Below are 26,502 nucleotides of genomic sequence, written 5' to 3' on the forward strand. Positions count from 1 at the left end.
TAATGAAATATTGGCTTGTCCTTATATCGTGCTGGTTGGACAGACCATAGACTTATTATATCATTTCCCTGTTCAAACTGAAATAATGCCAGTAATGGTACATTCATTATCTACTGGTCATATATTTAATGTGTTTATACCTTAGACTGTTCCTTGTGAACAGAATACATCAAATATAGCTAACCTCTGCAGTCCACGTGCCCAGCTGAAGTCTGGTGTATAACAGCCTAGAACAGGGTAGGATATGATTTCGTGACGGAATGTCCGTTACACTCAGTGTAAATATTTACTTACACTCCAGCTTCCTGCAACGCTCAAGAAATTGCTAACCGACAGATTTCTTACTATGTAGCCATTCATTCAATCAAGACATAAGTCACATGATTTCGTGCTGGTGGATTGTGTCGAGACAATAGCGAGTCGGGTTAAAGCCTTTTCTTGAAAGCCAGATATACTTCCCGTTCAACTCGAACCCCACCCGCGATTCAAGGTAGGAGCAGGATTGTGGGAGTGTTTAGGTGTTAGATGGACGTTAGTTGGTTCAGCATTACCACAGATCTGACTGCGAGACATATAGCTAACCGATATATAGGTCACAAGCACATGTGGTTACCGGCGAAGAAATGTTCTCGACAAAAATATATCTGCTGTTTCGGACAAGTAAAAAGTGTGTCGTTCATTTACGTCATCCTCTTTCGTTTTTTTAGCAAAAGATAAACAACAAACACTGCAATGAAACTTCTAACCTTTACCTGTGCCCGTTGAAAAAAGCATTGTTTGATAGTATAATATGTGTCAACTATTTATTCAGTCCATGCGTCTGTGGGTGTGCGTCTGTTAGTGTCTCTGTGTCTGTGTGTCTGTATCTGTTTCGGGAGAGAGTCTAACATTACATTTATGTAGTCTTACCTTGTTCAACCTAAGTCCTGCCTGCTGTTTGTGTAGAAATATCCGAGTATCCTTTACCAGTGGGTATCCATTGCTGGTCAATCAACAGGTTATCCAGGATGTCCAAACACTCTGATGGACGATAAGGGCTGTCAATTTGAACACACATATGAATCATGTGTACAAGAAAAATGCGTCTTCAACTTCATAACCCACAGTGTCAGATCTACCCTTTAAACAAACACTGATCCAGTCAAGGAGAGGCTGGTTTCGCCCAGGTCTACCCAACCACCATCTGTGTAGTTTTGGTGATCCAGAATTCAGCACGGAGAAAGAGATGTGTTATGATCACCCCTCCCCCGCCCTGTTGTGAGTTTGACGTTTCCACACACTTGGGTGATGGCCGGTTGGATGTCATTCACAAGTAAACGGATGTTGTCATGGTAATTAAGTGATAAGGATCTCTTCTCAAACACGGTATATATCCACGCCACGGAGGTACGTTATCAGAACGACTGTTTACACCATGTTAATGTCCCTCCTTGTCGGTGTAATGGGTGTTTCCGTGCGTTATAACTGGTGTCAGGAAACTTCTCAACTGTCGTCTGCTCGCACCACAAACTGCTCTAACAACTCCCCAAACCCGGCATTTGATGTTCATATGTTTGTCGAACTCAATACCCTTTCACGCGATCTATTGTGGGGGCTTACAGTTCGACCACCAGGTATGTGTCGCGGTTCATGTATGCCACCACAAACCCACAGGAACGCCACACTGAGATGGCGGGACGGTAATGTGAGATCGAGCGAGGGAGCGAATACCACTCGACCCGATTCAGGGGGATAACTGCAGACGGCCCGGGAGATTCACCCGCTGTGTTTTCTCAGTGTCGGATAAAGGAAAGCTGAAATTTGCCGGTTTGTTTCGCCAAGGGCAGGTGTGTCTCTGGTTATATGTACATTATAAACAACCGGCTTGGTCGTTAGATAATTAACAGCTGATATTACTCACGCACGCGAGTATATGACTGTAGGAGATGATCATATGTAATTTACAATCTCTAATTTATTATGTGTATATAACATGTTACATAATTAACGATCATCTCTGTAAGCGTCATGTAAGTGAATCGCATATAGAGGTATCATATTTGATTTCTTGTTGTTGTGTAAGTCTACGTACAAATACATGACATTTGTGGCAATAACGATAAGTTGATAAAGTTGGGACTAACAGTAAGCTGAGAACAAAGTAAAACATCTACTCAATGTGGCATGCATAATAACAACGTAAGCGTTTATAATATTATGACGTTATTACGTGAGTAAAGAAATTATATAATTACAATGCAAACATATGTACCACCGAGTCGAAAGGAAAGCGTATGCATGATTCCCAGAACAGAATTCTCGAGCCTAGTTTTGAAAATGAAATTTGAAAACATGAATTACTACAAAATTTTCATAAACATTTAATAGAAGTTAATGGCGGCCTTTCACATAAGAGATGACTAAACTGTACCGGCATAAGCACGTCGAACATTCGTACCTGTACCTGGCTTCTTGTAGAGTGTGCGAGTATGGTTTAACCTCGCTTTACCTAATATTCTAGGAATGTCATGACGGAGCACACCATAAACGAGTGAGTCTGTGTGTTGAGCTCAAACTTTGAAGCGTGCAGTGATACCAATATCACAGCGCGATTCACAAACAGACACAACCTGTGTTTGCGCACGCTTCGAGAAACAGGTCATGATTGATTGGAGATTTACAATCAATTACCCGCAAAATAACTGCTGACTTCCTTTACACGTGACAGAGGTTAAACACTAACACATGTCTGTCAACTGTTAGTGGTTAGGCTTCATGTCTGTCCAAGCGTCATTCACGTTAAATATCAAAACTATCTCATGAACCTGTGATAGATTCGTATGAATTCTTCACGGTTTCAGCTCTTTCCATATACATGTGGCCTTCGCTGAGGTTAGGCGTTAAAACCAGTGTACATATTCCTAAAACGTAAAAATGCAGATTAAATAGCATAATAACAACTGTAGACAACTGACTCAGGGCTGTCCATTGACCGCGGCTCAAAAGATTAAATGTACTGACGGATTGCTGGGACACGTGTTTGTGTTTGTACTAGCTTGTTTTCCATATGCAAATATAAATTCGAGAAGTATAGAAAACTTTTGTGACAACTTGTTCCGCATGATCATTCCCCTGATGCAGCGTGCAGTCCAGTCTAAGTAAACTTAGTTTCAGTGTATTTCGTTACACTCCACCACTGAGACTCAGTAGTGGTGTGTAACGAAAAGTACTGAGGATAAGTTTACTTAGACTGCATGCAGTCATACACGGAACCATTGTGACGATATCCAAATTGTGCTGCATATTTAAGTGACACGTGCAACAAGTGCGTTTGTTAGTAGAATTCAGCTCTGCAGACCTACTGTAAGTGTGCCAGAATACTATCATCGTCGTCGTCGTCGTCATCGTCGTCATCGTCGTCATCATCATCATCAACCCGTGGTTGCGACTGTCTTTGTGGTAATTAACTCACATAACCCACTTATAGGGCTGAATAGTCTCTGAAGCAAACATATTTTACAGAAAAAATGTCCATAAAAAAACAGTTATAAAATATGGTAAAGGGGCCCAGAGATTTTCGTCATGACCTGTGGAAATCTAGACTTAACACATATTCTGGACTTGTATGGGCTTTCTTGGATATATTTGTTTCAGGGTCTGTGTGACAGATTAGGGGGAGTGGTGACATGTTACATGCTGCATATTGAGTCACCAAATAGGTGGACGACCGCCAGAAACAGTTGAGCAAACAACTCATGTTTGTGACTGCCAATGATTTAAAACCTATAACACGGTAAACTTCAGTGGTCCGCGAGGAGGAACAACGACACGTGTCCCTCTCTGACACCGACAGGGAGGACATATTCTGGTGGAGGAATGGCCCAATTGTGTTTTTCCAATAATTTCAGAAAAGAGGTATATAGACCACTTGACTGATGGACTTTGTGCAGATAATTTGAGCGACATAGAAGCACACCCTAGATAGACTAATGTATATCCGGGGTGTTCAACAAAGGATCAATACACAAGTCTGAGAAAGAGACAATCATATACAGCCGCGTAAGCAGAGTACACACCCGACACAGTCTTGGGAGTGAGTGAGTGAGTAAGTGAGTTAAGTTTTACGCCGCACTTAGAAATATTCCAGCTATATGGCGGAGGTCTGTAAATAATCGAATCTGGACCAGACAATCCAGTGATCAACAGCATGAGCATGGATCTGCGCAATTGGAAACCGATGTCATGTGTCAACCAAGTCAGCGAGCCTGACCACCCAATCTCGTTAGTCACCTCTTACGATAAGCACAGTCGCCTTTTATGGCAAGCATGGGTTGCTGAAGGCCTATTCTACTCAGTGACCTTCATGGGTCTTGGGACTGAGCAAAGAAAATGAAAGCATTTATGTTCAGATCAGGGTAAGATGTAAAGGGCTCGTCTCCAATACACATAACCATTACCGTACCGTGAGACTCGATCCAAACAAACAACCTTACAGGGTTCGGTATCGCGGCTGCTTCATTTTGAGGGAGGTAAACTCAAGAACAAAATATTGCACTTTTGACTTGCGATTACACGCTTATGATTTTGTTTATTTGGTTTTTCACAATCACCAATGCATTTCATACATCATGAACAAGTGAAATTGTGTTTGTTTTTGGGTGTGTTTTTTTTTTTTTTGTTGTTGTTGTTGTTGTTGTTGTTGTTGTTGTTGTTGTTGTTGTTGTTGTTGCTGCATGTGACCTTTAACAAACTCTATGAACACATTTACTAATGTTTCTTGACACCGTTCTTTGGCCATCGCTTCTGCTAAACTGATCCAATACACTTATGACGATTTCACCTTCAACTGGAAAGCTTATTCCGTTTGATTCTCAGGACTGTGTTCGTGATTTTACGACGCCTCTTATTATATTTACTTTCCAAGTATTTCCAGTTGAAACATTCAGTACAGTTGGTCCGTGGGACAATCCGATTTTCGGCTGCGGAAGAAGGAGAGCGTTGGGGAACTAAGCACGGCAATCGTACTTACATACAAAGAACCCGAGATCCGAAACCAGGGTCTGAAATTGGTGGAACGCTCAAGGGGCACATTTCTCCACTGTGAACTGATACACTCTAGACGATTGGGTCATCCCCGGCTTGGGCTGTGTTGTTCCATGCCATAACAATGTGCATCCTTGAATCACCATGTCACAGAACTCTCCAGCCACTTCATTAACACTAAATTTAACAACAATACCCATGCACCTTTTAAGAAAATAATTTTATTACAAAAACAATTCACACCTTAACATAAATAAAATATGAAATACACAAACCATTGTTTTATGTTCCTAAGGGACACTATCACATTATATGATCATACCACGTTCATTAGGTTTGTAAGTAATGTGTAATCTGCGAGACTCCTACAGCTTCCTCTTTCACTGGGCCTGTTTGCTTTTATTGTTGTTGTTTTGTTTTGTTTTTTCTTGGGGGGGGGGTGTTATTATTATTTATTTATTTATTTTTATTTTTGCTGTTGTTGGTGATGGTGTTTTGAGGTTTTTTTGTTTGGTTTTTGGTGTTCTCGTTTTTCAGTACGCCTTATTATCCTTCATTTATTTGTATCATCCAGAGTTCTCAACACCCAAACAACCATCGTAAACACTGTTCGCTCCCTCTAGTCTGTTTTTCTGACAGGAGTCTTCTTCATCGCAGACCGCTTTTCCTCCAGCTTCTTCAGTTTCTCCTCCCTCGCCTGAAGCTGGTACTCCGCCTTCATTTTCTTGATGAACTCGCGACGTTTCTTCTCGTCCTTGACAGCTTTGTGTTTTATTTCTCTGTCCAGTTGTTTCCTTTGTACTTGTTCCACCAACCTGAAAAAACATGCAATCATTCATCAGATATAAATGAAAGGAAGATCAAGATAGGGACACGTTTAATCACAACTTTCAGTTCTGACATCCTTCGTCTAAAAGGTCTCACCTGTTAAATCGAAATAGATCCGCCTTCTGTCTCCTCCTCTCAGCTGTGTAGAAGCATCTCACTGGAATTTGCTCCAGACGTCGGGGAGCTCTGCGACGGGGAACGACCCCTTCCACGGCGGGGACAGAGAAGGCAACTCCTCCGCTGGACTGACGGTCGGGGACCAAGCCCTCATCTCGCAACTGTTGAAGAATCTCCTCCTCCGATAGACGGGGTGTGGGCCGTGTAACCTGACATTTTGCGTAGAACAGTTCGTGAGGACAGTTGATATTACCATTCAGAGCCTCCTCGGGAGATGTCTGTTTGAAAGGCTTAACCTTGGTCTGTTTGCATCCCATTTTAACAGATATATTTGGCAGTGCTGAAAACACAACTAGTCTGCTCGATTATGGGCGAAACAATTGCGTGACGACACAATAACATGACGTCATAACATAGTGACGCCACTGTCTGGATCATTCCATTAAGTCGGCTGTTCTCAGGCATCTCCATCTTTTAGAAAGTGTTACCAGGGTAGTGATGCCTGCACTGACGATAGTCAAACTCTGACAAGACAACTTGCAATGACGTAGCAACAAATTCATCTAAATGGAGTTTCGATCAGCTGGTCCCTGGCTCCTTTTGTGCATCGTGTATTGTTGTATGAAAGATATGGCCAAACTACGAGTTTCACTACCACAGCTTTATAGAACTTATGCTTGGGCTGCTGAAGGCCTATTCTACCCCAGACCTTCATGGGTCTTGGGACTGAGCAAAGAAAATGAAAGCATTTATGTTCAGATCAGGGTAAGATCTAAAGGGCTCGTCTAAAACACATTTCAACACACATAACCATTACCGTACCGTGAGACTCGGTCCAAACAAACAAACAAACAGTTGGGTCAGCACTGTTACTTTGTTACCACTGCATGTGTCAAGTATCTACAGACCTATCCAGACTTACAGTCGTATTTCATGAGAAGGTCTGTATATAGGTGCATGTGTAAGTGACGACTGTCTTGGCGGCGCCTGCATGGAATATGTGAGTTTCCTGTTATAGAAGTTGTCTTTGATAGCACCAAGATCAAACAATCACGTTCTACTGACAACTTTGTGAATGGGCCGCCTACCAGAGGAGATGGATTGTGTCAAAGAAACGTCAGTACAACTCTGAAACTATACAAGGACATATTTAATGCCACCCGCAGGTATCAATGAGTGCTACTGTATACGAGAATAACGAACGTCGATTTAATGAACATAGAACTCGGTACACAGGTATCTCAGTACAATGAAAACACAGAACAACTTGATATGTACTGAATAGCGAACAGCAAAATCGCGACTGTTTTTGTGGGGTTTTTTCTTTTCCTTTCTTTTCCAGAAACTGGTCCACCAGCCTAGCACAAAAGGGGACTGGGGTTACCATCAAGAAGAACTGTGGACCAACGGCACCAGAGTAGGGTCTCACGTACACATGAAGGATTTCATCCCTGTACCGAATGCCTGTCAGCGTGTCCCTCCTCATGACATGCAGATCAGTTTTTCCGTTACTGCTTAATCCTTCCCGGACAAAGATGGATCCTTCCCTATAACGGTGGTGTTCACTAAAGTTAACCTTTCCCCTTCTCTTCTCCACACCGGTTGCCTTCTGTCAGTGAAGTTCATACAGTATATAGACCCATCAGTAATAAAGACTGGTACCCAGTCGTTATGTGTCCAAGTCATATGATCATGAACCAAATCAAGCGTTCTCACACAGAGTCGACGTCTGTGGGATGCGAACACTTGCCCTCCTGGAGTTGAGGACAGTTGCATAAAGACTCCGAGGCGTTAAGGGGGTCATTTCGGAAACTGGTGGCTGTCCAGAATAGAAGACGTCGGGCCTGAACGGTGATTAAGCGGCCCTGTCGACCTTTGACGACCACCGCCTTGACTCTTTTCTGTCGTACCAAAGATTTGATGCCGGTTCCACCCTCTGTTCACAACTTCAGTTCAGTGCATTGGCAACGTTACGTTGTGAGAGGTCTGATTCGAGCATGCCGACGCATCCCCCAAACTAATCTGTTTGACGTTGAAGAGTGTTAAATGTAATGATAAACATATTGAAATGTCAAATTCCTATCACCAGTGAACACACGAGTGTGAGCTGACAACGTGACGTTCACATCAAAGCAAGAAAAGTGACGCTGCATGCTTATCTCATGTCATGGAATGCACGTGCATACCATTCATATACCCCATTTACATACAGTTTACATGCAACGCAAATCACAACTTTGCAAATTCTGATACCATTCGGTGTGGACTTACAGTAGCAAATTATCAATGATGCAAATTCAGCTTGTAACGGTAAAGTTCTTACGATCCACTAATTTCACGCTGTCAATTTCACAGCAGTTGGGGTGAAAAGTGGTTTCAGCTGCTCTGCTGCGCTGCGCACATAGCGTATGCATGGTGAATAGGTTAATAATCAGAAAAGGGATTTGTTTTAGAGAAAATGCCAATAAAACGTTTTTTTAAAAAAATCAAACAGCTACAGTGAATCCCAAAACAGAGACACAAAAATATTTCGCAAACTGAACATTCGTGTAACCTTGCTGTGATACACGTAGAATTTTAAATGAATTCTCTGCAAGGAGGTTTATCCCAAAACTTTCAAATCCCAAAACATCCACATCTCAATACTACCGCACATTGTTAAAACAACTCCTCCTCTCCCCTTTCTAGATAATAGAATAGCCCAGTTAGTGCAGTGGGCTGAAACAACAGATAATAATCCTGGTCACCTGATTGTTTTACTTGCAATGTCTTGTTTAGGTGTAACTGAATAGTCAAATGACAATGGAAGATGTGCACTTTCTTTTAAAGCCCTAAACATGTAAACACGGAACTTGTAGGAGAGGCTTGTCAAAGTAGAGATTTAGTAGAGTAGATATCAATTAGTTAATAGATCTGAAACATATATACATAAGTTTTGAAAGTGCTTAATTTTATCGTCATTGCAGGTTCAAAGTGGAGTTTGCATTGTCTCAAAACTGAACGCAACAGATCAGTGTGAACACCGATTTGTACAACAGCCGTGTTGTAAGACATTCGTGCAAACATTGGAGTGAGTGGGTTAAGATTTAATGTCACATCGGCAATATTACAGCCATATCGTGACTAAGCCTAGTTCTAAATACATTATACATATATTATTATAGAACCCTATAAACGAAGGACAGTAAAAGTACTTGATTATCACAAAGTGGCATATAAGCAGCTTGCAGATATCTTTAAAAGAAAGAAGAAAACTATTGTTGGACAATGCAATGCAAAGTTGGGCTGTTTAGCGCCAACAACTGACGGTAGATCACCATCCTAGGGCCCATGTGGACTTACATTACTTTTGGTACCTGCATGGACTCTAGCTAGCCAGACACTGGAAATGTTCAAGTACAAAGTATAAGGAGAGGTGTACCACTGCAGGTGAGTTGTTTAGGAATTCTACCGGACACTCCCATCCCCAGGAAGATTCCACATCAGATCACAAGCAACACAAGGAAGAGGCAGATGCACACTTCCAATGATGATGAAGTGGAAGTTTTCATTATGGTCAGGCTATATGAAGGCTAACACAACAGCTTGGTCTGTCTATAGAACCATATCTGTAAGTGTTCTAGATAGACCGGTATTTTAATGTATGTTTGTGTAATAACCATGCCTTACCAAAGTTCACAATATATTACTAAATAATTGTTTGTTTTCAATATTGATTAATGGGAAAAACCAGTCAGAGATAATCAGTATGCCAATGTGCGTGCAGTCAATCTGGAATGTTGTTATAAGCTGGGGAAGTTTTGGGAGAATACCCGCTTAAAAATATATGAATGGCCCCCAAAAGGCCAGATTGAAATATTCGTAGGGATATGAAAATATATGCCCAATGTTAAAGATTAAAGTTGAATAGTCACGTACAGATTCAATATCATTGCTTCATTGTTTGAAACTCAAAGCGATTTAAGAATTGCAGTCCTAAAACTGTTGGAACCGCACGTATAATCACCAACACAAGCCCACAAGGTTGTCAGAAATACACGCAGTTGCCGTTATGTCAATAAACGCACGTTCGTAGTTGAATCCCTCGCCGTCAATCGCATAATGCTTATCAAATCTTCAGATTAGACAGAACAATTCTGTTAGCTACGTTGTCAGTACTTTCAATGTGACGGTATATATTTTTCATGATTTTTGTGCCCCCGTTTTGTAAGGCTGGGGGCATATAGGGCTACCGTGTCCATACGAAACAGGGAATGAACTTTATCCACTTCTCGACTAAAACTGCTATGTGGAAGTCAATGACCTTCTACATGGGCTTTCTTGGGACCCTAATGGTGTGCGTCTCATATTTTGTTTTTACATTTTATTGGGGGTTTCTTTGTAAGTTTTGAGACATTTGAACATAACACATTTTGAATTTCTCTCTGATAATAGAGTATCTGTCTACTTCTCCACAAACACTGCTCAACAGAATTTGATTAAGCTTATAGATATGATTCACTGGGACCCGAAAGGTGTGCATCTCATAGTTGCATAGATGTTTATTCAACTTGAATTTTGTTCAATTCTTGATCTTTAGATGATAATAGGTTGTGTTATCTAACCCATTGTTTATAGTGTTTTCAAGTACATCAGTGGGACCCTGAATGTGTTAACTTCCAACCTGCCGTACTGAAAATGTTCCAGATTATGCCAAAACTTACCACTTTAGCTTCTACAGTCATCTATGGCCTCCTCGATGATATTGCTATTGCTAGTTAATTTACCCTTGTACCATGAACCTTCATGATACAGGTTTAATTGTACAGTGGTAAGTTCATTGTGACATACATTTACAAATACGTATTTACCTTGGACACTCTGGATGTATTTATTTTATAGGCAAACATGATATTTATTTAGTAGAAATTAATCACCAGAGCGCACTCTGTAGGGAACTCTACATACAGCAGCGGGGACATCCGCGTCCATGAACATAATTTTTTCTTGTTTAAACAATAACACAATGCCATAAACGATTGTTTATGATAGCTTTGTCGCATTTTCGCTCTTAACAAGCATCGAGAAGTGGGCAAGTCTTCTTGGAGGTTACGGAAAGGGACGAGTTTTGCCAAATGGATTATAAGGTCGTGGGCTCGAGTGGTCTTATTTTGACTGTGTACACAAAGAAGTAAATAATCTACTCGTTACATTAAAAGCCATGTTGATTGTGGTAAGCAGTCTCTGTTACAGACAAAACTCACTGTGTTTATTGGCACCTGTGTGTCTGCCTACCTGTCTGCTAATGACAATATGCAATATACAACTTCAACGTTTCAGTCTATCGTACAGAGCCTAAAACAATACACCGAGCGTAACCCATGCATGTGTAGAAGGTATAATGAAAGTCTCTGAAAGACCCCCTTTCATTGCATATCATTTTAATTTAAAACCGATGTATATTTCAGAGACTGTCTATCAACGAAGTGGCGGACATGCCAGTCAGAGAGACAAGTTCCAGCTTCAGTTCTGATGACAATCACAATAAAACACATTTGAGGCCTTGATTAGAGTTTAACAAACTCTATGACCACATATACTAATGCTTCTTGACACGTTCTGTGGCCATCGCTTCTGCTAAACTGATCCAATACACTTTTGACGATTTCACCTTCAACTGGAACGCTTATTTTGTTTGATTATCAGGACTGTGTTCGTGATTTTACGACGCCTCTTATTATATTTACTTTCCAAGTATTTCCAGTTGAAACATTCAGTACAGTTGGTCCGTGGGACAATCCGATTTTCGGCTGCGGAAAGAAGGAGAGCGCCTGGGGACTAAACACTGGAATACAGAGAAACTCGAGATCCGAAACCAGGGTCTGAAATTGGTGGAACGCTCAAGGGGCACATTTCTCCACTGTGAACTGATACACTCTAGACGATTGGGTCATCCCCGGCTTGGGCTAACGGAAAGATGAGGGCCAAAGGCTTGATACTGTGTTGTTCCATGCCATAACAATGTGCATCCTTGAATCACCATGTCACAGAACTCTCCAGCCACTTCATTAACACTAAATTTAACAACAATACCCATGCACCTTTTAAGAAAATAATTTTATTACAAAATCAATTCACTCCTTAACATAAATAAAATATGAAATACACAAACCATTGTTTTATGTTCCCAAGGGACAATATCACATTATATGATCATACCACGTTCATTAGGTGTGTAATCTGTGAGACTCCTACAGCTTCCTCTTTCACTGGGCCTGCTGCTTATATTTCGTTCCTGTTTGCTTTTATTGTTTTGTTTTTTTATATTTATCTATTTTTTTATTTTTATTTTTTGTTGTTGTTTTGATAGTGTTTTGGGTTTTTTGTTTGGTTTTTGGTGTTCTCGTTTTTCAGTACGCCTTATTATCCTTCATATATTTGTATCATCCAGAGTTCTCAACACCCAAACAACCATCGTAAACACTATTCGCTCCCTCTAGTCTGTTTTTCTGACAGGAGTCTTCTTCATCGCAGACCGCTTCTCCTCCAGCTTCTTTAGTTTCTCCTCCCTCGCCTGAAGCTGGTACTCCGCCTTCATTTTCTTGACGAACTCGCGACGTTTCTTCTCGTCCTTGACAGCTTTGTGTTTTATTTCTCTGTCCAGTTGTTTCCTTTGTACTTGTTCCACCAACCTGAAAAAACATGCAATCATTCATCGGATATAAATGAAAGGAAGATCAAGATAGGGACACGTTTAATCACAACAACTTTCAGTTCTGACATCCTTCGTCTAAAAGGTCTCACCTGTTAAATCGAAATAGATCCGCCTTCTGTCTCCTCCTCTCAGCTGTGTAGAAGCATCTCACTGGAATTTGCTCCAGACGTCGGGGAGCTCTGCGACGGGGAACGACCCCTTCCACGGCGGGGACAGAGAAGGCAACTCCTCCGCTGGACTGACGGTCGGGGACCAAGCCCTCATCTCGCAACTGTTGAAGAATCTCCTCCTCCGATAGACGGGGTGTGGGCCGTGTAACCTGACATTTTGCGTAGAACAGTTCGTGAGGACAGTTGATATTACCATTCAGAGCCTCCTCGGGAGATGTCTGCTTGAAAGGCTTAACCTTGGTCTGTTTGCATCCCATTTTAAACAGATATATTTGGCACTGCTGAAAACACAACTAGTCTGCTCGATTATGGGCGAAACAATTGCGTGACGACACAATAACATGACGTCATAACATAGTGACGCCACTGTCTGGATCATTCCATTAAGTCGGCTGTTCTCAGGCCTCTCCATCTTTTAGAAAGTGTTACCTGGGTAGTGATGCCTGCACTGACGATAGTCAAACTCTGACAAGACAACTTGGAATAACGTAGCAACAAATTCATCTAAATGAAGTTTCGTTCAGCTGGTTCCTGGCTCCTTTTGTGCATCGTGTATTGTTGTATGAAAGATAGGGACAAACATCTTTATCTGTGTAAAGATCAGCTTTTTTTGGCTCGCATATGACACAACAGTTCGTGGCTGAGAATTGTGCGCCGTTGTCAAAAAGGTTGATTTAATGTAATTAAAGATCAAAATGAGTATTATTCTTTAATTATACTTTATAACAATGAGAATGAGTGATTTATGTATTTGCACCCCCAAGAGTGTACGTGATCTTTAAGTAATTTTGAGCCAGTTCGTGTAAAATCAGTCAATTCCGTTGATATCCAAAATGCATGACATCTGTACAGATAGTATCAGGTATAATAAACAATGAAAATGATTTCATAAACAGATCCTCTTTGTTATGAGACATAAATCTGTACAACCATAACTTCAGCTCACTGAATATCAAGTGTGAACATTATATACTATAGCTGCCCAGCCATTTTGTCAGAAACATAAATAGACTATTAATATTGACTTCCAGATGCCACACAAATAGACATGTAATAGATAAATGAAGCTCAAGAAAGCCAAAACAGAAAGTACAAACCTGTTATTGATTAATGTGTAGTTCTTGCCCTAACTCAACCCTGCAGGGATGACACTTTAGCTGAATGTCAACCATCCTTGAATCCCACTTCTGAATAGATCCTCATCAACCTAAGCAATGGTCACCATGGTAACCTGACTGAAGATCTTCCTCACACACTCATAACAGGGCTCATTCCACAGAAATCTGCAAGTTAGCCTGGCCAAAGAGTGAGTTTGGTTTTACCGTGCTTTTAGCAATATTCTAGCAATGTCATGTTGGGGGACACCAGAGGTGGGCTTCACACTCATACTCACGAGTGAAATCGAACTCGGGTCTTTGTCATAACGAGCAAATGTTTCAACCACTAGGCTACCCTAACTATCTCCCTGGCCAAAGAGTTGAAGGTTGATATGATGCAGCAGAAACATTGAATCAACCAACACTAACTTACTCTTGTCACCGGATCATCTTGTCCTGACTCAGTTATTTACAAACCTCAGTCACACAGCTGGAAAATAGTTCTGTGCAGCAGAAAATAGCTAACAAACAAAACTCACTCACTATAACTATATCTTTTCTCCAATCAGTCCCCTTTCTGCCAGCTAAAAATACTGCTGCGCCAGATATAAAACACAAAAGATGTTATATACACAAAGGTTAAATATTTTATTACCATAGCACATTTGTTTAAACTGAAATGAAAGACAAAGTAAAAGACTGCATGTTGTTTGAACAGAGGGAATTTTGATTTACAATCCCTAGCATATTTTACACCGGATATACACACGTAGCACTATTTTAAACACAAACTCAATGTTAAGAATAAATAATTATTTCATAGTAACATCAAATAGAAATAATGATTCTCAAGGCATTGAATAGTTATACAATGTACTATTCATTGAATTGCAGTTATACTTACAATAAGAATCTCTACCCTTATTCTCGAAACGTTCGTATCCCTAAGAATTCTTAATTTTGAACGTAGCCAATGTGTTAAGAATGGGCTTGAGAAGTTTGTAGCGCTACGAATGTTTCGAGAATAGCTAGCCTGTTTCAGGCTTGTCTCAGGTTTCCATAAGCATGTTCAGGTAATTTTCTTAAGTCAAATTTTTCAAAAACATAAGGGCCATGGTAAACCCAAACATGACCCAACCAACCATAGAGGAATAACCAATTTGACTGTATTAAGTGACCTCTTTGAAAGACTTGGACTTAGGCATCACTATGGTTCTGAAAAAGCCATACTTATGTTAACGGAAAATACTGCATATTGCAATGAAAGGAAGATGCCTGTAATCAAGACATTTCATTTTTTTTCTGTCTATTGAATTGCAGTTATACTTAAAAAATGTGTTTCAGAATATTCTTAGACTTCCATAATCATGTACAGATCATAACTGTAACTCCACATACACAAAAGAAACAGAAACAACATAAATATTTAAATTACTGTTTCATGATCAGTACGAAAATAAATATTCATAAATTACAAAACTTAAAATAATTGTGCAAAAGATATTGTGTACACAATTCACAAACAGCATCAGTAAAACATAAAAGTGAAACATATCTGCAATTTAAAAATACAAAACAAAAACTGTCTCAAAATATAGAACTATTTTCATACATCATAGTAGGGCAATTGGGAACACTATCAACATAGTCAAGTTTTAAAAATTCCAATACATTCCATAAAATCTGTTTAAATAAAATAACATGAAAAATAAACTAAGTTAATGACTTTGTTATAATTGTTCCTGTTAGATATGGTACATGTACATGCTGATATATAGTTTGTCTGACTACAGGTTTACACTAAATCAGTATACATGTAGCTATTCATAGCCCTTGTAAGAGAAAGACATTCGTGCCAGTCAATCTTACATCTATGATGACCACTGAAAGGGGTCCAGGTCTTGATAATGTACTTTGTGCCATTTTAAAACTGAGACCATCGTTTGATGTTATTTGGGCAATGCTAAACAGCAAGAGATCATGACATACAAGAGAATACTTGGTCTTGCAGGCAAACTAAAAAGAGAACAACTTGAGGTGGTGACTCACTCTTAAAGGTTTCAGCAAATTAATAACTCAGGCTTTTAATTTTTTTATCAACTACTTGCATACTGATCATTCTGATGCACAATGTCAAGACATTTGGCTTGAAAACTGTGTAAAATCTACCCATGATTGAAAGGAGAGAAACTGTTTGTTGTCTAGTGCCCCAATATTAGCATTATTATACCACCAAAAGAACTTAACCATAATTACAAAAACATTATATTTATGCATCAATTTAAATATATTATGTAAACAACATGTATATTATACATCAAACATTAATACATGAGCTAAATAATTACGAGTAAAATGTAAGTGAATTACTTTACATGATATATACACCTATTTACAAATGATTGTTATGAAAAAAATTAAAACAAATTTTCTTGCTTTCACTTAAAAAAAACCCCATCAAAATTCATCAATATCAAAAGGCATTAAAATAATTATTTATCCCGCAGTTAATTCCAATCATTCATTTGGAGTTAAAGTTACATTCTAATATTCAAAGTTCAGGAAGTAACCCTGGCCAAGCATGGAACAACCTGCTCACTTTCATCCTCAACACAAAAAGAAACAATCTTACACATTAACTTAAAAAATCATATTTTACTTTGGGATTTATTGAGGAAGAGCTTCAATATTTCTTAGGATATCAAAAAATGTGCTCAGTTGAAAAAAACTTGTGTATACATCAGTCAGTAAACATGTGGAGCCTCAAAATGCTTCAGCTGAATCCAAAGAATGAGGAAATCCGTTCTACAGAAACAGTCAATCCTGAAAATCCATGCAATCACAAACATGAGACCATATGCTCCAACAGACAAGATGGGCTAAATCCTATCCATTTCTTCCAAACAAAGAGCAAGCACATATTATAGTCTGTTTGTGTCAAAAGTGGACCGATGAATTGCAATGTACCTCGAAAACTAATAAACATAACATACTCAATGAAACACTGATCATAATCAGAACATCACACCAACTCTGTGACGTTTTTGCAGAATATCTTTCCTCAAAATAAAAAAGTTGTTTAACAAACTATTATTAAAATAATGACACAGTTCACTGTTGGTTCTAAGGGAAGAATGCTGAGAAAGGGACAGCCAGGTGTGCGAGAAAGCATGGAGACAACACAGCACTGGTTAATGAATATATAACTTTCTCGGCATTTGTGCATGTGCTACTCCAACATCTGACAATTCATCGGTGGGCTTTTGAGCCAAAGAGACTATACAAAAGATCGACATGGAATAAAACAATAACAAAATGGATTTCTTACATTATCACAGGAAAGGGAGCAGTACTAAATGATAAGGTAGAATGAACTGGAATCCATCTATGACTAGGTTGTTTAATCAGTGGGGCTACTCCAATGCCCTACAAAGCTGGAGTGAGTAAGTATGGTTTTATGCCACTTTCAGCATATTCCAGCAATATTATGGCAGGGCACACCAGAAATGGTCTTCACACATGGTACCCATGTGGGTCATCGAACATGTGTCTTTGGTGTGACGAGCAAACACTTTCACCAGTAGGCTACCCTACCTCCTACTCCTACAGCTGGAGTATATGTAATGTATAGTAAGTGTTAAATTTATCATCAATTCTGTCTCAGTGGTCATGGAATATGTCCAACTCACCAAGTGACCAGTTGGACAGTTACTGTTCTTCTTTCATGTCAGTCATGATAATCCAAACAACAGAAAATGTACAGTTCATCATCATACTAAACGTGATTAGAACATACATCAGCAATAAATTCTAGAAATGGAAAAAAATATTTTAACGAGGCGAAATGGAATATTTTAGCATTACTCATGTACAAACATTTACAAATCCTACTCAAGTATACACCTAAAAATGAACATAACTGAAAAAACAATGACATACAATTTCAGATTTTATCTAACAATGTCTATTTCTCTGAACAATATGAACGCATTGATAAAATAGCAAAAAATTTAACCTACACATGAGCAGTTTACCAAAGCATGTTTCATCCTTAAACTGTTAAATGTTCCATATCAGCTTCTGCCAACGTCAAAATGCCCCTAAGATAAGTAAATAAAATCAGGGGACATAAATATCCCTTATATACACTTACTACATGCAGTGACTAAAACATGGCAAAGATTAAGAAGTAGCAACCGTTCAACAAAAACCATATCACATCCTAAACAATATGAAGTAAACAAAGCAACCTATCACTGTTGTTAGCAGACATACACCACACATGTACTAAACATCCCAAACTGCACTACGACAGTCAGAAGATATTGCATGGGGTCATGGGTATTAACTTGTGAATATGTACAATTTCTGACAAATTAAAAATACTGTTTATGACAAGCCACCAATTACCATGCTTCAGTACAGCAAGATATGTATTGATGAACAAGTTGGGCAACAATAGCACTGATAATGTAAAATCAGGAATGTAGTTCCACTCACTACTACTGAAACAAAAACGATTGTGTTCCTTGTTTCTGGCGAATTCTTGTGCAGGACAGTGGAAGCTGTCTCAACCGGCACTCATCGGGACTGAAGAAATAATCCATTTTAGATAACATGCCGGTTTGGAGAGCCCTGAACTGTATATTGATATCACATAGATGATGATTTGATATGATCACGGTAATTGTAGCATAGTACTGCGGTACAAAGTTCACCTAGCTCAGGATGTACTCACAAATGAGAGAGGGAATTATTTTTAAAGATATACAATATCCAAGGGGCCAGTCTGCTCAACATGATTACAGACAATCATTAACCAACAACCAAACCACACAGTGAGGACAAGTGTGGGATTTTAACTCCATCCTGGCAAGCAGATCCTGGTAGCTAAAGGGGGGAAAACTCTGCATGTGCATATCAGTCAACTAGATTACTATGCCACTGTGTTTCCTGATCCAGTTCAGTATACTTAGATCATTTCAACCAAATCACTGAAATCTTTAAAACAAGGATTAACATGACAAACAGTAAAACCACAGAGTTAGATTATTAGTTTTCAAGCTCCTGAGTCATTGTTCATTTCAATGTTAAATACACTCTCAAGATACAGGATGAAATGACATGAACCACATTATATGAATTCACAACAACCTGGACCATAAATAAATGCCCATTAGTGTGTTTAAGCTGATAGTCCTTCGCACTTATTCAAGAGAAGAATATTGTGGAATGAAGATGGTAATAAAAAAATAAGAGAGATAATCAACCAACAACAAAAGCTCACTCTGCTTTGTGATATTAAAACTGTACCAAAATAACAGTTTGTGTTGATGCACTGAACTAAAAAACACAAAGCACAAATGCAAGAAAACACTTGACAGTACTCACTAATTTTCAGTTTACACAACCTCTTGTCATGGTCCAATGGTGAATAATCACAAGTGTGTACAGTCAGTGAGGAACACATAGGAAAACAGAAACATGAAAACTTTGAGAAACCAGATGTTTGTTCCCTCTGTTCATCATGATGTCCTCCCATGTTCATATAAAAGACAGATATCAAAAACCCTAACCTCAAGCTTCAACCATGTAATGAAATAGAAGGTGTTTACTGAACATGCAAAGCATGGTATCTTCCATCCAAACGTATCTTACCTCACACATGAATGTCGTTTTCTGATTGGCTAAGCGCTATTCGATTATTGTCAATGTACCCCACTTACAGGCAAAGTACTATTTTCAATGTACACCGCAGGGAATTCTGAACTCTTCTGGTGCTTCATGGTAGTACTTCTTTACCTTGAGTGACACTGAATCACACATCAAGATCGGAAATAACCGATGTTTTGCAATTGAAAATCGATGGAAGGGAGATAACTCTAAATCAGTTTAACTTGTGTCGTCTGCAAAATGGCAATTCGCCTCGCATTCAACAGAAGTGCTTGAAAGAGTTCAAAATAAAAATTCAGATGTTGGGTAAGATAAGTATGTTGTTCACTTGTCGTGAGGTCACGTGAGGTACCCCGTGGACTCGGGGAAAATAAACAAACCTCAAGGGTACATGAGCCCAGGGCCCCCTCTCGACCAGTGAACAGCTTATAATGTAAAGTATACATGAAGATGCCTTAAAGTTCTTTCGATTGTATGAAGTCACAACAAAAGTTACCCATTCGGTATCTATTTCCAAAAATATCCCAAACATACTTTGCAACAACAAAACATTTTCAACTCCAAACTCATGTAATCCCTAACCATGTTTAACAGTAATTGTCACATTCAGTTCAGTGAACTATAAAAGGAAGTGCTTAAAATTAAGTACAAATCAGAATTACGTAAAAAGACAATTTAACACTGAAAATGGTTACTCACATTGAATTACATTATGGGTGAATGAGTGTGACTTTATCATCCAAAATTGTGTTCCACAGGAGATATCGCTTATGGGAGATCAAACAATACCTCCTAGGAAATATTGATTTGACAGTAGATTTTGCACAATGCCCAGACAATGCTATGACATCATGAACTTGATGATGTCACAATGCTATGACATCGTTTCACTACAAATCTAATGCCAGTGCTGTGTTCAGAGATGTACATTTTTCATTGAAAACTAATGAAGAATGATTTTGGATGATAAATAGAATCTCGCCCTCGTGTCTACTAATAACAATTATATCAACACTCATTGATAAAGGTAAAGATATCCTGGGCAAGCCTCAGATATTTGTTACTTTTATCAACTTGTGTTGACATATTTGATATCAGTAGACACTTGGCTGAGATTTTCTATTTACCACACTTTTAGTAATATTTCAGCAATATCACAGCAGGGGACACCAGACATGGGTTTCACACATTGTGCCCATGTGGGGAATCAAACACGGATCATCAGCACAACAATGAAATGCCTCAACCACTAGGCTATCTTATCTTCCCTCAGATTATGACTTAATGCCAGTTTGAACACAACCTGGTCAGTACTAGCAACACAGCAACACAAGTACAAACACTTGGCTCCTCCAAGTAGCCCTATGAAATGTCAGCAGATCAGTGATGTCTCCTCTCAGCTCCAGACCATGTCAAGGTCTGTCCTCTATGTAGGGTGGCAAGGGGTCAGCTATGTCATCATACTTGGGAGGTAGGACCATAACGGTTGGGTCAGATTCTGAACCTCCGTCCGAGTCTAACACAACCCGGGGATGGCCAGGAGGGAGGGGCATCAATACAAGGGAGTCATATGCTGGAGGCGGTTCACCACACCCTACCTGGGTCAGCTGATCTTGGGATGGAGTGTAGATAACTGAAATTACAGTTATACATGACTAACATAGATGTCCAACAGGATTATCATATTTATGATGAGTACAGCCATGAAATAAATCTTGAGAAAATATTCAGAAATATAATGGATTCTAATTTCTTAATTTTTACAGCCTCTGAATTCTTAACCCTCTAATATAAGAAAACAACATTAACATGTTAACCACAGCTTGCGTATCTTGGGGAAATGTTGCAAAAAATGTACAAATTAGTGACTTACCATTTATTATGAGGGAATGGGATAAGATATCGTATATTTGCCACCCAACCCATGTAATTATCCCTCCCTCTCCCTAAAATAAATTATCAATAGTATTCAATTTATTTACAAAATTAGAAATGTGTTGGTTTTTTTCTGCACCTCTCCCAGATGTGACAAGGTTTGAATCATGTTACATGGAGGGAGGTGCTTTATAATGAAATGTTTGACAAGGAAGAATACTTTATGGATGAAAATAGTCTTGTCTACCTGAACATGTATGAAAGCAAGCAGCTGGAGGATGCTCCAGTTCCCTCCCTTGAGACTTCCTCCATTTTCTAGATATAAACAACTTGCCCAGGATAATTGTCCCAACAACAATTATCAAGCCACAAACTGCAATAAAAATTATAACTCAAAATATCAAATATATCGATAAACATCAAAACAATAAAAAAATTTATGTCTTACACAAATATTTTACGTGCGTGTGTGTGCACACATATGCATGTGTGTTTCAACTTTCATGTTAACACTAATACATCTTTGCAAGAAAGGAACATAGTAGTTAACTATTACTTATTTTTTCACATTATACATTTGGACTACGTGTTTACTCATGTTTCTGTAGATGAAATAACACTTCACCATGACCACGATGACCATCACCATAGTCAAAATCTTTATCTGTTTTATCCATTTTCACTGAATTTCACTGATTTCGCAGGTACGAAAGGTGCCATTAGAATATATCTTACCTCATACATAAATGTAATTTTCTGATTGGCTAGGCGTTCTTCTATGATTTCAATGAACTCCACTTACAAGTGAGGTACATTTCATTATCTAGCTTCATGTAAGAATTCGAGTTTTGATTGGTCCACGTGACTCTGATAAAATACCATGTACATCCATCACGATCCATTTATAAAAGTCGTACACTCCCGCTGTGAAAGTCATATCACCCCGCTATGCCTCGGTGACGACGCGAAGTAAGAAAAGTGTGCATCGACAAGCCTTTAGTAACATGCGGTGCACTGAGGTCAAACGATCAGCTGGTGTCAACATTGCAGCAAGTCAATTCGATGCGTGTTGTTTTGTTTTGATTTAGTGAAAACATTCAGCTAGATAAATGCATTATCACATCGTGTTGAGGGAAATACAGCCGTTTTATCAGTCCAGAGTAAGGCTGTATTCCCCAAGCCGGACGAGATAAAACCCTGTGTTTCCCTCGACACAATGTTATAACTTGAACAAGTACTGAGGGTAGATCAACCCAACATGGTCACATGTCACTCTAGTGAACAACTTACAATGTAGATTTTTGCATGATTCAGCAACTTTCAAGAATGATTGACAAGACACCTCTTCATGTAATTGCCACTGAACAATTGAATCTTTATGAGACAATAAAGTGACTGATATCATGAGCATCTATTTATGCAACTGTAAAAATCTGACATGTCTCTGCCAAGTCATCAACGTTCACAACCCAATTCCATTAGGTAAAAAAAAACAAAAATAAAATATTTCCTTGGCGCATTTTTTTTAAAAGTGATGAGGGTGGTAGGACTTTGCTTTGAATTTTTCTTAGAAAAATAAGTGACATATTTTTGGGGGTTTTTTTTACCCAGAAATACAGTTTGGGAAGTTTAGCAGCTGCTAATGGGTTGAAGATTCATGCACACTCGTTCTTACAGACACTCACAGTACACAAATGGATGATCAAGACGCGGCCAAGTCATAATTATTTTTCAAATGGCAATAAAAAATTGTCACATGCACAAATAAAACATTTCACTTGTTTACTTAGCCTTAGTTGCCTCTAAGCATGGGTTGCTTAGACCATCTCAAAACAAGATCTTCAAATAAAAACAGAGAATATGGACTGACTGAGGAGGAGGCATGTTCAGTCATGTTCCTGCTTCAGTCAAGGCCAAATGTTGAGACAGAGTGAGCAACGGTGAGTGTGGAGGAAGAGGCATCTTGAAATCATAGGCTAGAAAGCATGCTGTGGAACTGTTAAATAGGAACGGAAGTTCACGCCCAGTACGTTGAGTTTTTTTTAGGTTCAGTGAAAGTTAACTGCCAATGAAATGGTATACCATGGTATTAGAACCACAGCATTTTGTCTTCGGTTGGGTGCACCGTAAAGCAGTAAAAAAATTCAGATGTTGGTTTTTGGTTACAGATTAACCTTTTTAAACCTTTTCTGAAATGTCCAGAAAACTATTCATTTTGTCAAATTCTATCCCTCTCTGTAACTGTGTGTGTGAGGATTAGCTCTTCTTGTCAGTTTTCTGCACTGCGATCACATCTCATATAACAAACCAAACCGATGGCTTTGTACCACAATATGTAAAATTGTATTGTGGTAACAGCATACCGTTTTACCTGTATAAATGCTTTCACCTTGAATCAAAAGTAAACATACTTACCCATGCCCATGACACACAACATGATTGTTGCAGAATACTTCAAGGAAATTGCTTCTGAAATGAAGATGCTTCCAAGAATGAACATAATGAAGCCCACACATGCCGCACAGATGAATCCTATCACCATTTGACGCCACAACTTAGGTCCATCAGGGTCCTCGCGTTTCAGGGCCAACGCCCTCTGTTGTTCAACATAGGCTCGATAAGACCTGGCTTGAGGTCTTGGAGATACTGGTGAAGACTGTATGCTGTCTGCACCTGCCATGTTGATTTATCACTGTGTGTATCTACCAATAGAGTAGATAAAGTCTTGAGGAAGATTATTTCCAAACAGATCTTCTCTGCTTTCTAGTTAGGTCTCATCATCAAGACTGTAAAATCTGAAAATAATAATAAAGTCAATTGAAATTTTTGGTTCAAAAGCAGTTGAAGAACACACAATTGTTTTGCATCACTATGGTTAATCTGTCATGCTATGTGCAATAGCAAGATGCACCTTAGTACATTCAGTTTCAAGCTAAACAATGCTTCTCCTCATATTTTCTCATCCACTAATGAACTTTATGAGTGTGATTTGGGTGTTCAGCATATTCATGCATGGCATACACCAGTTTCACTTTCATTACATATGAGAATAATAATGTGAATCAATGGTGATTTCAAAACTGATATAGAAACCTTTAGGAATCAAATTCACATGCAAACAAAACCTTACACATCAGCAACCAAAAGAACACACAATTATCCCAACCAAACAGTATAAGGGTATCAAACCAGGGCCTAGATTTTCAAAGCTCTCTTAGCACTAAGATAGTCATAAGCTACAGTCCATTTTAGCCAGAAATGGACCGATGAATTGCAAATTTTATCATTGTCCAAAATTGCAACATAAGTACAAATAGTAATTGTTTCAACACGCTGTGACAGAAAAAAAACTTTTGCGTTTTCAATGATGATAGTTTCTTTAACAACTTTTTAGGTGCAGTCCAGAAAATATTCAAATATCAGAAAGCTGTTGGGTATCAGTAAATGAAAAACATGTACTATTTATATTTATGTGGCAGTTTTGTACAATGATACAATTTGCAATGCATCGGTCCATTGCTGACTCAAATGGACTGTAGTGTTAATGTATGGCACTTACGACAATTTTAGCGCAAAGAGAGCTTCAAAAACCTAGGCCCTGGATAACAAGAACTGTTTTTTTTGTTAACATTATTAGCCAGCACTCCATGTTCTTTATCAAGTGATCAGTATCCCATTGTTATCTTTATCATTTATACTGTACATATCTGCAGTAGCCATTTTGCACACTGAACTCTAAAATTGATACAAATGCTACAGATTTCCTCACATTCCATTGGAATAATTCAATAAAACTGTGAACCCTTACTGAATAACCTTCAGTTTTGAGAGGTAGTACCAAACTTTAAACAGAGAGTGATTTATTACCGCTTTATATGCAATAATCCAACAAGGACACCGGATACATAATGAGATATCGCACATAAGTGGGGAATCAAACAAAGGTCTTCAATGTCACAAGCAAAAGTTTAACCACAAGGTTCACTGCACCAAACCCAATGGATCAAGAAAGAGTTAATTCAGTGGCACAGTTATTATGGGGTGTATTGGTTTGTGCATAATGAAACAGTTTGGAAACCTTAAAAAATTGTGACCAGGTTACCAAAAAACCACGACCAGCATTTCACTTTGCAAACTTATTACAACGTAAGACCCATGAAGGTCCAGAGTAGAATAGGCATTCAGCAACCCATGCTTGCCATAAAAGGCGACTGTGCTTGTCATAAGCATGATAAGAGGCGACTGCTGAGGTAGGGTGGTCTGCTCGCTGACTTGGTTGACACATGTCATCAGTTCCCAATTGCGTAGTTCAATGTTCATGCTGGATTGTGTGTTCCAGGCTCAATAATTTACAGACCTCTGCCATACAACTGGAATATTGCGTAAAACTAAACTCACTCACTCATTACCATGTAAACTAGCTTGGGGTTATAGCTGAAACGGTCCCACAACTGAACTGGTACAGGTACAGATAATATATAAACATCTAGCATGTCCGGTGTAGAGTCAAAATGTAAAATATGAATTACATTAATAATCTGGTAACAACAGCATGCATCATGGTTCCGGTTTCAATGAAAAGATATTTTCTGTGCTGTGACTGTTTTTCGGAAATGATTGTTGTTTGTCACAGCGCAAGATCAAGAGCAAAACGTTCGCAAAAATGAATATCTGACATCGGAATAAGATACAACCAAACATATATCCCTCCAATCCATTGATGATTCATGCGTGTCAACAATGAAATGACAGTGGCAAGTGCAGGGGGATGTTTTATAACATTTGGCCTAGTTTTGAACCCCACTGATTTTTTCATTTCTCGATGACCACTTACGAAAAATCACTATGCAAAGTGAAACTTTGAGCAAACGGTGTGATTAAAGATCGCTGGAACAACAGAACCTACTTTACTAATGTCCTGTTTCATTCAGCGACTCTCGTGCTCCAGTTTTCACTGCCTCCATCTTGTAAACATTTTCGCAACGCCACCTGTCAGGCTTCGCAAAACGAAATATTTTAAAGGTTG

The 26,502-nt window shown here is 38.9% G+C and overlaps 3 protein-coding genes across 3 annotated transcripts; all 3 read right to left on the reverse strand.

Moving 5' to 3' along the window:
• Positions 1-5,411: 5,411 nt before the first annotated feature.
• Positions 5,412-6,284, reverse strand: LOC137284687 (uncharacterized). The gene is made up of 2 exons (XM_067816600.1): positions 5,947-6,284; positions 5,412-5,837 (listed from the first exon to the last, which is right to left on the reverse strand). Exons 1-2 carry the CDS (start codon positions 6,282-6,284, stop codon positions 5,642-5,644), a joined length of 534 nt encoding a protein of 177 aa, XP_067672701.1. The 3' UTR covers positions 5,412-5,641.
• A 6,158-nt stretch (positions 6,285-12,442) lies between these two features.
• LOC137283910 (uncharacterized) lies at positions 12,443-13,097 on the reverse strand. Its single transcript, XM_067815586.1, has 2 exons — positions 12,751-13,097; positions 12,443-12,638 (listed from the first exon to the last, which is right to left on the reverse strand). The coding sequence occupies exons 1-2, from the start codon at positions 13,086-13,088 to the stop codon at positions 12,443-12,445; spliced, it is 534 nt and encodes a 177-aa protein (XP_067671687.1). The 5' UTR covers positions 13,089-13,097.
• A 1,464-nt stretch (positions 13,098-14,561) lies between these two features.
• LOC137284757 (uncharacterized) lies at positions 14,562-26,497 on the reverse strand. The gene is made up of 4 exons (XM_067816724.1): positions 26,383-26,497; positions 23,892-24,271; positions 21,724-21,849; positions 14,562-21,234 (listed from the first exon to the last, which is right to left on the reverse strand). Exons 2-4 carry the CDS (start codon positions 24,154-24,156, stop codon positions 21,014-21,016), a joined length of 612 nt encoding a protein of 203 aa, XP_067672825.1. The 5' UTR covers positions 24,157-24,271; positions 26,383-26,497; the 3' UTR covers positions 14,562-21,013.
• Positions 26,498-26,502: the final 5 nt, after the last annotated feature.

This window comes from Haliotis asinina, chromosome 5, assembly GCF_037392515.1.
Source record: "Haliotis asinina isolate JCU_RB_2024 chromosome 5, JCU_Hal_asi_v2, whole genome shotgun sequence".
NCBI classification, from domain to species: domain Eukaryota; kingdom Metazoa; phylum Mollusca; class Gastropoda; order Lepetellida; family Haliotidae; genus Haliotis; species Haliotis asinina.

What these genes read in the sequence shown, in the direction of transcription:
- LOC137284687 (XM_067816600.1), bottom strand. Translation starts at nt 6,284, where the DNA reads ATGGGATGCAAACAGACCAAGGTTAAGCCTTTCAAACAGACATCTCCC. An exon ending in GATCTATTTCGATTTAACAG is followed by an intron (nt 5,838 to 5,946) that starts GTGAGACCTTTT and finishes ATGTTTTTTCAG; the next exon opens with GTTGGTGGAACAAGTACAAA.
- LOC137283910 (XM_067815586.1), bottom strand. Translation starts at nt 13,088, where the DNA reads ATGGGATGCAAACAGACCAAGGTTAAGCCTTTCAAGCAGACATCTCCC. An exon ending in GATCTATTTCGATTTAACAG is followed by an intron (nt 12,639 to 12,750) that starts GTGAGACCTTTT and finishes ATGTTTTTTCAG; the next exon opens with GTTGGTGGAACAAGTACAAA.
- LOC137284757 (XM_067816724.1), bottom strand. Translation starts at nt 24,156, where the DNA reads ATGGCAGGTGCAGACAGCATACAGTCTTCACCAGTATCTCCAAGACCT. An exon ending in GTTGTGTGTCATGGGCATGG is followed by an intron (nt 21,850 to 23,891) that starts GTAAGTATGTTT and finishes TTTTTATTGCAG; the next exon opens with TTTGTGGCTTGATAATTGTT. An exon ending in TTGCTTTCATACATGTTCAG is followed by an intron (nt 21,235 to 21,723) that starts GTAGACAAGACT and finishes CTGTAATTTCAG; the next exon opens with TTATCTACACTCCATCCCAA.